The following is a 16,827-nucleotide window of genomic DNA, read 5'->3' on the forward strand; positions in this document are numbered from 1 at the left end:
ATTTTTTTCACTTTAGATGATCGTGTAAGGAGTTATTCTGCCAACGCAGGCGCATCTTTTTTCCGAGGGGTTCCCGTAAATGGCGTCGCAATGAGAGTTTAAACATATTTTTTCCATAAATATCCGAATTTCTTTGTTAATAGTGTATGTTTGTAACAAAAAAATGGCTGTTTTTTACCCGAGAAAACCCATGTAACCCCTTAAAGAGTTGTCAAAATTTTCTACCATAAAGGAATATTTTCGATATTTTGATTTTATTATTACCATGTTCAAACAGCTCAATTAGCTAAGGCATTAAACGCGTGTTTAACAAACTTTAAGTATTTTTTTATTCGTAATTAGAAGAATCTCTGATCGAAGTTTTCGAAAAGTTAAAACTGGTCAAATATGATTATTGTTAAAAACCAGGGTAAGAATATAACATTGCGTCAAAAAGCGAATCTAAAGTACTATATCCTAAACACATTTCTTTACAATGTGCCACTCAACTTGCTCAATGTCTTAGAACTCAGCCCATTTACTAGTGAGTAATTTTTTAATGATAATGTCAAACTAATTTATAATGAATTTGAAAATATCTTAATAGTGAAAGTTGTAATACTTTAAATTGAATGGATAAAAGAGGAATGAATTTATGGTTTTCGAGTTAAAATGAAGAGTATAGTCACCGTGAAAAGTACGATTTTTGAAGCCATGGCAGGTTTCTAGAGAAATTAATTATTACTCAATTAATTTGATGTTTTCTACGGCCAAATTATTTTAACAGTTGAGGAAAGGTATAAATATTGGTAATATACCTTACGGTAAATAAAATGTATATAATCATGCTTGAGTTTTACGGCTGATTCTGTATATGAGTAGCATAAAAGTATTCTCGCTTTGCTTGATAGTTCATACTTTAACAATAAAACGCAGAAAATATGGTACGCCAGATGAAGGCTTTGCTTACCGTGCTTCTCTACATAAAAATGGCGACTACTGTTTTTCAAAACAGAAAAAGGCAACAGTTGTCCAATATTTTGCTTTGATTTGCTTTGCACCGCTTCGATGTGAAGGAACTTATACTGAAGCTAACTTATCCGACAAAGCAAAATTCTGAAGCAAAGCGAAGCACATAGTTTGGTGTTTGGAATTGAAAAAAAAATTAAAGAAAAAATAATAGTTTGATCAGCATTTATAAGAAAAGGATTTCGCTTGCAACTTAATCCAATCAAATGGAGTACTTATGCATAATGTTATTATATACGATTATGAAGTAAGCAAGGGAAAAAACTCCATACATCACAACCTTTTCTTTGATATAATCTCGTGCATTTAACAGACCCGGTAAACACCATTTATGATCAATGAAAATATCAAGTTTTATGCACACTACATCTGCCAGGTGCAACAACACGAACGATAGAATAATCCTGTGTACATATATGTATGTATGTATGTAGTTATAACCATTAACACGCTTGTATGCTGAACTCATTGTCACTCCAATGCTACTCATACGTGGTTGAGTTGTTGGCACACTTTTATGTTAATTTATTTCTTCTCTTTATTAGTATACGTATATTCATTGACAAATTCAATATTGTGAAATTAAAGTTTTATCTGAATGATATTGAGTGCGTCAAACGGCCTGCAATGTCTGTGAGGAGACCACGCCACCTGCGCATATGCCGACATAGCCATAGACACAGTAGTGTCCACATGTTGTCGCCATTGATCATCATGCCAGCAAAGTATACATACATATGTAGTTATGTTATGCTTTGCTGTTGCTATGCGCAGCTTTTTTCACACATTTCACGCTTCATTCATCGATGATTGGAGGCACTCAACACGACTGCAGATGGTTTCAGTAGTGAGCGCTGGTGTTTCGAGCAAAATGTGAGAAGCGTGTAGTTGTGTGGTGCATTCATGTAGTTTTTATGTAGTAAATAGTACAGTGAGTACCAAAATTGAAGACTAATTATAGAAAAGGAAAATTGTAGAAAAAATTGAACAAGCTTTCTTGATGCATACTCCATTATTACTTTTGAAACGGGAGAAAAGTTTGGCATTTTGAGTTCATTAGAGAATTGAGTGTGACAGAAATATTTTTTGGGTAAATTTTAAAGAAATTTATCAACTTAGCGATCATGGGCGGAACTAATTAAAATTTTGTTGCATAAAACTCTTTTTATCTCTATCGATTAGCAAAAGCATAATTTTAATACTTAGAAGAATACTGAAAAAAGTCGTAGTTTTTATAAAAATCATTTTTGTTTTGTTTTACATAAAAATATAGTGCAATAATAATATAAAACTATAATTTAGCAATTTATATGTCACATTTTTGCCTAAGAAATCAGTTTTTCTGGAATCACGTAGCAAAAATATGAGTCTTTTACAGGGTTTTTAGTTTGCAATCTAACAAAGAAGATACTACGCGTGTGCTCATATTACTATTGAACTCGTTCTTGGCTTTTTGAGAGCTGAGAACTTATTGCTTATACAACGACATGCAATTTTGAAATGAGGTTAGTTTTTTAATTTTTTCTTAAATTTTTTCGAATATCTGGATTTGACCCGAAGTTGATATAAACTATATCGGAAAAGAGTTTAGGACATTGAAATAGGAGCAGAATATACTCTACATATTAATTTTTTCAATAAGCTTAGTTCGAAATTCGAAGGTAAATATTTCGATTTCGAAAGATATCTTCGAAAAAGGAGAAATTACGTTTTACTAACATACGTCGAATATCTCGAAAATATTTATGTTTGATCTGATGTCCAGAATAATTTCGATTTTACTTGATTTTCGATTTTTAAATTTTTTATAAAATATTTCGATTTTGAAAGATATGTACGAAATTACAGTTTTATCTATGTCCAATCTCTCGAAAAGGTTGGTTTGATCTAGTGTCCAGAAAAAAGTCGATTTTACTTTTTTTCGAATTTTAAAATTTACAAAAATTTGTTTTCGAGTTTTTTTTTATAAGGAATGAATTTTATGAGATATAAAAATTTGTAGAAATTAGACAAAAACGAGAAAAAAACGTGTCCCAAAATTATTGGTTTGGCCTAAAAAAAATTCGAAAAAAATGTATGATAAATTTTCTTATTTTGGTTGACATACGAAGAATACCAAAAGCTGGTAGCGCTCTTTGCACAAATAATACCGTCACTTTTGAATTTCTGTAACAAATAATGCTAATATTGTGTTAAATAATTAGTTTCCTCTCTAGCACCGTTTTACTTTTAATATCTGCTTTTTTATTGCTTAAAAGTAAAAAAAAAATAGGAAATAGAAAGAAAAGTTCTGCATAGACAGAAATATTATAAAGCAATATGGTGATTAATTTTTTTATTATTTTTTATTCAACTTATGAATTTTTCAATAAAATTGAATTCAGATTTTTCAGTTTAAAAAGCGAGCGAGAAATAAGACAGCTGCTTAATTGGCCAGCATTTAATGCTAATGCACGAACTCTAATTACAACCAGATTACATACAGATAAAAATAATGAATTAGTAGTAATAAGATTAAAATACATAAAGCGTTAGCGACATTTAATTCACTCGAAAGCACTAAGTAATAAATACAATTACATAACAATACATACAAACATACAAGTAAATAAGCAGCGACACAAAATTGTTGCGTGAACAGTTTGCTGCTATCGCTTCTGGCGAGTACTGCTACCAATTAATGCACATGTCTCGCCTGATATATGCTCGCAATAATTCTAGCCTACGTCAAGGCGCCCAAACTGTGTGTGTGTGTTAATTTTATATTTTGTCTGTTTTAAATCACTCATTTTGCCACTGTGAGTTTTAATACACTTATTTGCACTATTTGTTTATTTTTGTTTTGCATTGAATTCTATTTTTGTCGATTTCCTGCTGTTGTAGACAGCACAGTAATCAGCAATTTATTATCAATGAAGTGGAGCTTTCGTATTTTATCCTTCTAATTAGCAGCTGAAGTGCATATAATTGTTACAAGTGTTTGTTATTTCTTTCTCTGTGTGTATGTATAAATTTGACTTTCAAGAGAAGACCACTCAAAATCACTGCTTAGCTTAAATCAACGAATTGCGCGGACGCTTACCGTACTCACCTACATACAATACGTATATATGTATATACTAATGAATGTTAATATATATGCGTGAGAACGTCTTCGCTTTATTTTTGTTGTTGTTTTGCTACTTTTAAAATTTCTACCGGTTTCGCTGCTGCTCCAACGCCTAAACTGTAGCTATTCTAATTACAAGCACACACTACTACTACATACCCATTACAAATTCGTTTGCTCACTTCATTTATTTGCCACATACAGTTAATTTTCGTTTCGGTTCTTAAGCAGTTTGACTTTTATTAAACGTTGAGTACGGAATGCTTTTTGTTGTTGCCGGCCGGCACCTGCACGGCAATCACCGCTAACCGGCCATCGCGCAGCGGTGCAAGTATGTGAGTGTTCCCAGGTGTCACCACAACTGTTTGTATTGGAATATGAAGTGGAATGTCAAACACAGGTTTCAAGCTGAAATCAAAAAGAGAAAAACATTCAAAAAAATGTGAAAAGCAAATATTTAAAGTAAAATTTACATCTCAAAGTAGTGAGTGAACTACAGAAAAATGTAGACAGAAAAAAAATAATTTATTTAAAAAATTACTGCGACATTTTTCATTATTACATAAAAAAATTAAAAAAACATTCAATAATTAAATAAAAAAATGAATATATTTTGAAAATTGCGTTAAGATATTATAAAAGTTATATATATTAATAACATATTATAAAAATTTAGATTTAAATATATAAAAGATATAAATTTATTATAAAACAAAAATAAAAGTAATAACAAATACAATAAAATATAATAAAAAATGTAAAATAAGATATAAAATAAAACAAAACTAATTTTCTGTATAGAAAATATTTGTTTTTAAATTTATATTGTGAAAAATTTTAAATTTCATTTAATTCTTTTTTTTTTAATAATACAATAAAAATTTAAAATTTCAATATTTGAATAAAACAAGAAAAAACGTTAACTTCGGTTGCACCGAAGCTAAATACCCTAAACAGGTGCATTTCTGTTAGTAACTATGCGTTCAGTTTGTGTGGAACCTATATGCTATAGTAATCCGATCTGAACAATTTCTTCGGAGATTACAATGTTGCCTTAGAAAATAATCTGTACCAAATTTCGTGAATGTATCTTGTGAAATGTGAAAGTTTTCCATACAAGAACTTAATTTCGATCGGTCAGTTTGTATGGCAGCCATATGTTATAGTTGTCCGATATCGGCAGTTTCGACAAATGAGCAGCTTCTTGAAGAGAAATGACGTTTGCAAAATTTCAAAACGATATCTCAAAAACTGAGGGACTAGTTCGTATATATACAGACAGGCGGACAGACAGACGGACAGACAGACAGAGGGACATGGCTAAATTGACTCAGCTCGACATACTGATCATTTATATATATACTTTATAGGGTCTCCGACGCTTCCTTCTGGATGTTACAAACTTCGTGACAAACTTAATATACCCTGTTCAGGGTATAATAATGTAAAACTTTGCAAAAAAAAAAAAAAAAAAAAAAATAAAGAATAAAACAAGATATATTTTGCTAAACCTGTTAAGAACTATGCACGCTTGTCTAGGATCTAAAACTTTCAAAATTATGCACATGCATTTAATTAAAGAGTGTAAGACATTCATCATAGATAATGAAGATACATATATTCTACACGTATTTATAATAAATTGTAGATAAGACATAAGTACGTGACCTTCCATTTGTATTACTAAACGAAAAGATAATTCACAGCCTATCTAGTCTACTTTTTCATTGCTAAATGGCGCTAGTCACTAAGCCCTTATAAGCTTTGTGCGCTTATTCACTCACCACCCATTTAGGCTTATTAAGTTCACCTGTATCGGTTAGGTAAGCTTATCAATGCACGTAGGTGTAATAAATTATACCACACCTGAGCTAACAAACCAGTAGAAATAATTCATATAAAATTATATGATTTTATGACGGAGATTATGAAGTGATCGCAGCTGCGATTGATTTTTAATCTGTCCAATTTTTACAGCCTAGTTTTATGTGGGGTATACAAGTATGTGGGCGCATATTAATATGCTTTTCAGTTAGAAAGATCAAACAAGGGATGACAATTGAAGTGTTTTAGAGTATATATTGGTGAGTTTGCTTTCTCTTCATTTGAGATTATGTTCCACAGCTGTAGCTGTTCATGGTGTTGCTGGAGCTATATGAGATTTATGGAATCTTTGGTTTCAAGGATCTGAAGAACGAATAAATCCTCGCTAATTATTAAGAAGATAGAAGACTAATAGTTAGTGGCTCTATCTTCCCTGCACATTTCCGAATGATGACTATACGTCTAATCTTGATATGTAATATATTTACATCCTTTCATTGCCTCATAATAGTGCTCTTTGTTGTCACTTGAATAATCTCACGTCTTCTGAAGATGTTATGCAGTGAAATTTTAACAAAAGCTTTGATTTAAGAAATGATCGAATATAAATCAGGTTACATTGGCTTAACTATTATAGGGACGAGCCCCGCCAAGTTTCTTGTATTTGTGCCTTCAAAAGACGTAATTTGCCTCTAGGACTGACATGCGTATAAAAAAAAATCATACTATTGACATTGTCAGGGTAGCGGAATAGGTATTAGTGGCCGAAAGCGAGCCATCTACAACACTGTGACTTAGTGTGAATAATTGGGGTTCTCACAAAGCTTTTACCTTAGTTTGCTGTCATCTTAAAAATACTATACCATCTCAAATCGTATCCAATCTGATAAAAAAAATTTACATTTTCACGTATTTTAATTCGGATCCAACTTTTGGTACGAGACTAGTCTTGTAGTGCTTTATATCCAAAACATGAACCAAAATGAGTTTAGTGATAAAATGGGTAATACATAAGGTATGTTGAGATCATATGCTATTTCTCTGATGCCAAGAACGACGATTATCAAACACTATTTCTTTTTCATCATTGACCGAGGTGGATGGACGACACGCGTGAGACATGTTTGGGACCTTCACTTGAATGCTTTGTGCCGCACAAATACTTGTGTTAGTGATAAAGTTGACACCCTAAAACACTTTTACACTTTTTTCAACGATTCCGTAACAATTTAAATGGACCAGTCCGGGTTAAATTTGATCAGATGGTATAAAAAGTATTTTCCTCAGAGCTTGGACCGAACAATTTAAAACCACTTGATATATTTCAATAAAATTTTAGGTATTAGAGTTCCCAGTCCGGGTCAAATTTGATCAGACGGTATAAAAAGTCTATTCCTCAGAGCTTGGACCGAGCAATATAAATTAATTGTTATATTTTGGGTAAAAATAAACTTACATATATTTATCAATATCAATAAAATTTCAGGTTTAGAAGCTAATATAAAAATGCAAATATATTTTTTATAAAATTGCTTTTTGTTTAGATACTGCTAAACACCTACAATAAACATTTTTAACTATATAGTCTTATCAAAAATATATATGCGACTTAGATAATTGTATCTTTCAATCACCTGACAAGACACGCTCAAGGACAAACTTTTGAATATTCTGTTAGCAAATTAAAAAAAAGTTTTTTATTGCCTGTCAGCAGATTGATATTTACAATTGGACTTTCCCAGCAACTTGCATTATTAAACATGCACACACGCACACATGCTTGCGGCTTTGTATGTATGTATACATACATGTGTGTGTAATTTTTTTATAAGCACGGCCTATCAACTGAGAGTAATCAAGCAGTTTGCCGGCCGGCCGGCAAACATTTATTAACGCAAATCTACAAAAACTACCGGCACCGCACAGGCGCTCACCCGCCCTCCCCCACAGAACAAACAAATGCCAGCTGGCAACAGAGCTTGTTTAATAGGCACTCGAACACTTGCTCACACACACACACACCAGCTACTTACCCATGCAAACGACTCATGGTGATATCACCGGCATCGTCCGCCACCACCAAGTAATCGGTAGCCGTATCCAATCCAGTTACACGTCCGGATACATACTTGGAACCGAGACTAGTGCCGTTTATACTGTAGACATGCACCGAATGCGAGGTATCGTCCAGCGCGCTGAATGCAATGTGACCTGGAACAAACCAGAATGAGCGAATTAAATTTTTAATTTATTAACTAAAAAAAAAAATAAATAAATGAAAAATGAAACGAGAGATAAAAATGTTTAAGTGGAATGGAAGATAAATTAAATAAATGAAACGCTGCAAAAAAAGCCAATGAAAATGCACAAACCAATTCAAACATTTTGCATTTTGCTTGGCAATTTACAGAACCATTAAACAAACAAAGACTTGCATACATGCAAGTGATGGGAACCCTGCAGAGAGAAGTCGCTGCCGCAGCCGGTGTGGTGCTGACTACAGAATCTGTTGAGTGTGTCGAGGATATGAGCGAAAAGATTTCGTCAAATATGTGTGCTTCGTAGCGATACTTATGGAAAAAGTTTCAGATTTCAAGTATGTTGTGTCTTCAAATTGACTGTGACACTTTATGGGCCGGAGTTGTAGCTTTAAGAGTGAGTACCGAGATCTTGATGATATTTTCATTGGAACATGTCATTCCTTCCTCTTCCTTATTAAGCAATAACACATATCACGCTTAGAATAATCTTACCAAGGACTGATATAGACAGTTACTGATGACGTTCCTAAAAAGTTGAGCTTCCGTGTGGTCCAGAATGTGATAGACTTTTCGTGAATTTTTGAAGTTGTAGAGTTTGTTGTCCCAGAAAGTAGGATGTCATAAAAGTAAGGTTTTAATCGGATCTTGACATACACACGAGAGTAAGAGAAGTGGACTTCGAAAGCCATTATCGAAACTTATAAGTGTAAATGAGGAAAAAACTCAAAACTCTCGGTGTGAAGTCATGTCTCTTTCAACAGACAGCTTCTTTTGATATTGGGTAGTCGAAAAAGTCTTTTCGTATTTTGACAATAGATATCGTTGCAGTCGTATATCTCCAGTTTTCGACATCATTTCTCAGATGGACAGCATATATACATGCATATATGTATGTATATATGAAAGTACATAAGAAACGTTTGCGATATAAACTTAAACAAAAGTTTACGATCACTTGTGAATGTCTAGGCTGACGAGCTTGCCCTCACTAGTATGCACCGGTTACACAATAGCAGTAGGCATCTACATTTCTAATTGACAACTTGATTAAGACGAACCGAAAAGAGCAGCAGCAGCAGCAATTGCCGGTAGGCCGGTTGGACCTGACAGTCAAAAGAGCACAACGGAACGCCAACAAAAGAAAGGAAGATCGAAAAAAAGACGTGAGAAACTCGGTGTGATTGAATGATTGCACACACACAACGGCACGCAGTCACATACAAGCAAGTCATGCATGACACTTATCAGCGCATATAGACATACATACATATGTTTGTACATATAGATGTATGCAGTTAAATGCCACTTAGATAAACCAGCTGACACGCGAGATTTTTAAGATTTACAACTTGATGAGACTTGAGTCGCCTGCCGAGCGTACGATCGGTCGGTCGGTCGGTTGGTCGTTTGGTCAGTTGGCCGCAAACACTGTGCCGTAACACACTATAAGCACGAATGCATGTATGTGAGTGTATGGCTGTGTGTTTGTGTTCGCATTCAGCTGGCCACGGCAGACTTTCAGTTACGACTGGATGCGGTTGGTTTGGCCACCAGCAACAATGCCACCTTCACAGTTATGCCAGCGATTGCATGTCAAACATTTAGCACACACCTCACACAGCACATATGCACACGCACACACACACACACATAAATATGAAATATGTGTGAGTGACTTAAATAATTGTTAATATAATCAAATACAATTGACCGCATGCCAATTTGTAAAGAAGTAAGGATTTTTTTTTGTAGAAAATCATTAAATTTTTCGTTAAATCATACTCAATTGAGCCTACAAGATGCGCACACATATATATGCACTTTCACAAGAGCTATACAAATAGGCCTGTGATTTTGTGAAATTTTTTCAAATTTTCTTGCAAATGAGGATGAGTAGCACTTTTGGTTAATGCGTTGTAAAGCCGGCTGGAATAGCGGTCATAAAAAAAAAATTAAGAAAAAAAAATTATTTTAGCGGTGTTAACTGGTTTTATAATAATGCCACAACTGATAACATATGTACATACATATGTCGCGTTCATTTTTTGTGCTTACTTAATTAATTGCACTTACTTAATGGAGGTGAGTGCTTTTAATCAGCTCAACTGTCAAATGTCATTAAAACATGCATATACAATACATATGTACATGCATACTACATACCACATATGTACACACATGTATATATAAAATATATGTATAAGTGATTGTTTTATAAGCGATTATTTCCTGTTGCAAAATACATAGAGCTGCTAATTTTTTTTGCTTGAGATAACGTTTATTTGATTAAACACTTTAAATATTTACTTACGGATGTAGCTGCAGTACAGTGCTTGGACTTTGAACGCCAATGTTGGCACACCTTTTTATTTATCTACAGAGTTTTCAATACTAAATCGTCTGAAGGAGATATCGTCAAAAACAAAAGCACTCTACCCTTGTCTTAGACTACTAACTTTAACTAGCATTTAGTATAGTCAAATCTAATATCTCAAGTTATTGATCTCAAAATGAGGTTGAGACTACTTTTTTAAACAATCAAAAACGTTAGCTTTGGCAGCACCGAGACTAAAATACTACTCACAGGTGCATTTCATGTAGCTTTAAAAAGGTATAAGGGAATCTTTATCTTGATTTTGATTAATCAGTTTATATGACAGCTATGCGCTATAGTGGTCCGATATCGGCGGTTTCGACAAATGAGCAGCTTCTTGGGCACAAAAGAAAATTTCAGAACGATACCTCCAAAACTGATGAACAGGATATAGCTAAATCGACTTAGACCGACGCATTGATCATTTGTATATCAAACTTGATCCACATAACACTAATGGACGTATGGAGATCAAACTTCACACGAATATGATAAAGGTTGTTCCAATTTAAGATTTGTTTATCGACTCGATTTGCTCTCGCAGTTTATATGGGTCAGTCCGGGTCAAACTTGATCAGTTTGTATTTACTTTACAGGGTCTTCCTGCGCGGTGTCACAGACTTCGCGGAAAATTTGATATACCCTGTTAAAAGTATAAAATCGTTTATTTGTATCTCATTGATTTGGGAGTGATATTATATTGGGTGGTTGAAAAAGTCATTTTCGTATTTCTAATCAAACTTCAAGTTATTTATTATATTTATACTAATAAATAAATAAAAAAATATGTACCATTTTGGTTGACCACTTTTTCCCATTTTTCCGCTAAGGACATTATTCTGTCAATGAAAAACTTTCATCAGTGTAAATCGAAATTTCGAAATTTCCAGAACGAAAGCGGGAGAAAAATTGCTGTGCTACACGAACTGATACAGCATCGTATCCGTAAACTTAACAAATTTCATTGGCGGCTTGCGTGGCATTCTCCCTTTTTATACAAAAATTTCAAGATATAGCGAATTTCTTCATTATTTTCACTCATTTTTGAACAGCTGTAACTTTTTTTCAACTTTCCCGAATTAAAGTTTTTTTTGGGTAAATGGTAAATCACCTTTCCAACACTATATGGTATGACACAATGTGATTGGTATACAAAATACGAAAAGACTTTTTCGCCTACTAATATATAAATAATAAAAATCACCTTATTGATTATTCAAAAACTGAGTTTTAGTGAATCGAACAATCGCATAATTTAAATAAACTGTTTTAAGGGGATATTCTGGTTTAGAAATTCGAAAAAATCGTTTTTTTTTTGCATATTTTTATAGTATAACCCTTCAAGAATATGTCCCTAAGAGGATTTTTCGAAATTCAAATTATTTTCCGAGTTACAGCTCATTTTGTGGCTCCGACTCCGACTGCGCGCGACTAGTTCTCAAACTTTAAACTCGTTTTTCTCATAACTACTTTTTTAGAAACGGTGTGCATGATATCTCAAGTTCTACTCAACCGATTCACATGAAATTTTGCACAAAGCTTTCTTATACATTATATTATAGTATCGCACTACAAACAGCTATCGAAAGATTTTTTTTTATTTAAAAAAAATTCCGAACCAATGTCATATTAAATTGAAACGGAATAACTTCGCCGAGAGAAGTAAAATTTTTAATAGCAGAGTTAGAACATAGCGTGTAGAGGATTGGCAAATCGAACACGGGCTTTAGTTGTGCAGCAGACGGCTTAGTGATTAATGAGCAAACTCAAATGTAATGCCAAAATACACATTTTTTCACAGAAAAACTTTTGAGTGCTAAAGTGAAGACTAACCGTGATTTAATGGTTCCATTATTGCAGCAACATTTTCCTTATTAAAAAAATTAGTTCTAATCGATTATCAAACGTGAAATATTAAAAATATGTCGTATCTAAAAGAAACCTACACTGACTCTTTTAATTTGGTACACAATTGAGAACTATGATCTCTGGAGAGTCATCATCTTCTCTTTTCTGCCTGATTAGTTACAAAGTGCGGCCTTTGCCTTTTGCAGCGACTGCCAAACGGATATGTTCAGGGTTAAAAGGTTTGAACCTCCTTGACCGCGTTGACTTATCATTTAGTATATTCTTTCGATTAACCGATTAACTTAAAAGCTCCATTAGCCCCATGTGACGAGGCCCAGTTGAGCCTTGTCGTATTTTATTTTTTTTATGGGCATAGATTTTTTTATTTCCTGATAACCCAATAGCTATGTCACTTTAGATTCTGTCTCCGATTGCAAAGCTAACGCTGTTGTTCGTGTTTTAAATGATACCACGAGATTTTTTGTCACGAGACTTTTCAATTAGAATTTAAAATTTAATTTGTATATAAGTATAAATGACGGCAAATAGATTCTTTAAAAATTTCAAATAGATTTTTACGATTTTTTTGAATTACTATATACACGCGATACACTTGATTGATTATTTCCGGGGCTTTTGCCGAGTTCACGGAGGTATATACATTACCATGTAAGTTTGTATATATATTTTTAAAGGGTCTGTGATATTTTATGCGAAAAAAATTATTCTACTTAAAAGTGATAACGAATATTTGTTTGACAGATACATACATAGTAAGCATGATTTTTAAAAAGATCTTCTACGCATTAAAATTCTCTAAAGTGGATCACCATTAGAATTACATCACTTCAACAAATTGTTGTCAGGTTACCCAACAAACGTCCAAATATAAATATTTTACTTTGTCAAATAAAAAAGTTGCTATACAAGCACTCGATTTCGATCTTTCAGTTAGGATATATCAGCCATACAGTGATATATACCTTATAGTGGTCCGATATCGGCGGTGCCGACAAATAAGCAGCTTCTTGGGAGAAAAAAACGTGTGCAAATATCTCAAGAACAGAAGGACTAGTTAGCGTAGATACAGACAGAAAAACATGGCTAAATCGACTGAACTTGTCAGGCTAATCATTTGGATTTATATTTTATAGGGTTTCCAACCGAACCTCATATCGCACATATCGCATATCGGCCAGAAGTATTTTGGAAAGCAGGGCAGTAATGGAAAGTGTTGCCAGAAGTAAGCAACTGCACTTCTACTGGGTGCCAGACCACAAAGGCATCCAGGGCAATGAAATAATGGCCGAGGTTGCTAAGAATGGTGTACGATTAACATTCGAAAACGTGATGGGAAACCCATGTTTGCATGGTAAAGAAAATCAAAACCTGATGGGACAAGCTGCCTGAGTGCAAAACTGCAAAAGTCATGTGCAAAACGGTAGGCCGGAAGTACACAAAATTCCTATTGGCAGTCTATAGAAGAGACTGTAGGAACATGATGGGAATAATAACTGGTCACTGTCTGCTGGCGACATACGCTCGCATGATGTGACTGACCGATCGAGAAGATTGCAGGAAATGTCTACAGCAAGATACCAGGGAAACAATGGAACATCTCTTGTGCACTTGTCCCGCATTGACAAGTCTACGCTGTAAGCATCTGGGGTCCCTACGGTATGATACACTGGAGGAGGTATCGAAAGTGAGGCCGTAGAGTCTGTTAAAATTCGCGTCAAGCGCAGGCATCCTAAAGGATAACTACTCCTCTTGGAACTAGCAACTGAATTCCATTTGGTATCGCAAGGGACCAAAGCTAGTATATGCGTAGCTTATTGCCCTACCAGATTAACATAACCTAACCTATAGGGTCTCCAACGTTTCCTTCTGGATGTTACAAACTTCGTGCTAAACTTAATATAACCTGTACAGCGTTTAAAGAAAATATACATATAAAAAGCTACGAAACCATTAAGTTTAATAAAGACTTTGTTTGGTGAGCTATGCGTCTAAGCTGAATTCAAACCGAAAGCTTACTGGGTGCATAGAAATATTAATAATTTAATTTTTTATATGAGCCAGCGCATATGTATGAGTGTACATTTGTATGTATGGGTATTTCCAATATACATTTAAATTTCGTAATTATTTATTAATGGGATGACGACAATGAGGCCGGCGGCGCGTCCAACCATAAAGAGATTGACGGCTGTGATGCAAGGGCGCAACACTGCGGAGGAAGTGACCGTTGGCATTTATACAGACTAAATACTAGAAATATTATCAGATAAGAATTAAATTATAAATCTTTTATAATCCCGGACAAACGGGAGGGGAAATTTTTAATGGAAATAATTTGAGAAGTAAAAATTTTTAATATTTGTTAACAATATTTATATGCAATGCAAATAGATTTGGGTATGAGATGTGGACATTTAACTTGCATATTGAGAAAGTATTACCGAATAAGGAATATTATTAACAGTTTGGAATTGATAGAGCAAGTTTAATAGGGAAGCAACTTGTATGTAGAGGGAGGCCATGAAAAATTAAATTTTGGTAGTAAAGGGGATATTACGGGGATAGGCTTGAGGACTGCAAAAAGCAACTCTGTTCACATTCTAATTATTTTTTTTAGAAATATGAGACAATCTAAGAAATGTTGGCTTGGATTCAGAAGCCTAGATATGTACATATATTTAAGAATCCTTTATGAATTATTTTCCTATAAAAGAGCTTGAAAGCGAAAATAAATGAGAAATTGCAGAAATCTCGACCAAAATTGAGCGTATTTTAGGCGCCATCTACCGGTAGTATCCCAAGGAGTTGAGAAAAAGCTTTGGAGTAAAGCCTTCAAGCCAAAGATTGAAAGAAATATAACTGCCGCATCGACGCACCCACTATATATTACTTCATCCCCATTAACATTTTCAACGGAGTAATGCTGAAGAATCGATTGAAATCGAGTGTGAATTCAATAAATTTGCGCAGTTCACTACGAAACGATGGCACTTGCCACTGGCGAGATAACGAACAAGTGCGTTCGGTATGCAAGCACACACATACATACACATGTACTCATAACTTTTTTCTTCATACAAAACGATAATTATAATTTAAATATATGTGTATGTATTTGTGTCAGTGTGCTTTACAGGCAGGCATTCGTTTTTATTAAGCCACTGATATGCTCGTAATACGTAAATTCATATATTTCAACATACAATACGCGTTCGATTGACTTGAAAATGTAGAAAAAGCCAATAACAACAAAAACGCAAAAATTATCGACAGCTGAAGCCAATGTGCCGACGCGATCGATGATAAAGTCAATTGTCGCACGACTTACGCGCATACGCAAGTCCAGCATGCATTACGAGTGACTTATCTGTGTCGGTGCGAGACGTGGCACGGACGAGGAAAACACGCGACGTGTAATGCGTAATTTCTTGCATTACGACGGGCGATTCACTTTCAATTACTGACAATTGAATCAATTTTATTGATACAAGTATAAATATTGATTTAAGCGTTTTTAACTTTACTCATTTTCCAAAGAAATTAGAGCCTTTGAGAGAAAGTTGGGCAGATGAGTTCGTAAACACCGAACAATGGATATTTTGTTGTGTAAATATTTATAATTTTGTTATAAATGTTATAAATTGATGTCGTTTTATTCAGTTTCTTAAAAAAATATTTATATGTATATTTGGCAAGAGGAGCCTTTGTCTATCAAAAAAGCACGAGCGGTAGCCACCATTTATCACATTTGAAATTATCTTATAAAATACTATCAAGTACATACATACCAAATGTGTTAACTGTCAATGTGAGAGTGTGAAGTGTGTTCAGTTATAATTCAAATATTTGCTGACTAAGCACATAGTAAGGAAAGTCACCAGTTCGATGTCAGGGCAGAGTTGTCTCGATTTTATTTATTGGCTTATTTAATGTGTGAAGTGTGCATGAATAAATCATTCGGTTGAAATCTACTCCATTTATTTTCTGTTAATGTTTTATGCATATTATTTATTTTTGATTATTGGTAACACATACTTTAGGCACGACGTCATTCTAGTTTTCGGAACCTGTTACCAGGTTGCTAAGTGTAAAACCACGTAATCGTATAATCGATCACGTTTAACATTTGTAATTTAAATATAGAACAGTTGTAAATACAACCTGACAACATGATGATTGTCGAACTAAAATAGACACTTACGAAAAGTGGTTGTAAAGCGCTTACTAATTAATATACATAAGTAAGCAGAATGGTAACCAGGTAGATAAATATATATTTACAACTATATAGCATAGCAGAACCACATATATGTATTAGCAGTTATTTAGCATATATTTATAAAAAGGTACGTAAAGGTGAATTAAAAAAGTAACAATTTGAA

At 33.9% G+C, this 16,827-nt stretch overlaps 1 protein-coding gene across 2 annotated transcripts in view; it reads right to left on the bottom strand.

Moving 5' to 3' along the window:
- Positions 1–3,334: 3,334 nt before the first annotated feature.
- Positions 3,335–16,827, bottom strand: part of LOC120778928 (neurobeachin-like protein 1) — a 101,359-nt gene continuing 87,866 nt past the window's right edge. For both annotated transcript variants that reach the window (XM_040110973.1, XM_040110975.1), the window contains 2 exons: positions 7,975–8,152; positions 3,335–4,525 (listed from right to left, as the gene is read on the bottom strand). In XM_040110973.1, coding sequence (XP_039966907.1) covers positions 4,360–4,525; positions 7,975–8,152 — 344 coding nt within the window. In that variant the 3' untranslated portion in view covers positions 3,335–4,359. The remainder of the gene's footprint in view (positions 4,526–7,974; positions 8,153–16,827) is intronic.

The sequence above is a fragment of the Bactrocera tryoni genome, chromosome 5 (assembly GCF_016617805.1).
Source record: "Bactrocera tryoni isolate S06 chromosome 5, CSIRO_BtryS06_freeze2, whole genome shotgun sequence".
Classification (NCBI taxonomy): Eukaryota; Metazoa; Arthropoda; class Insecta; order Diptera; family Tephritidae; genus Bactrocera; species Bactrocera tryoni.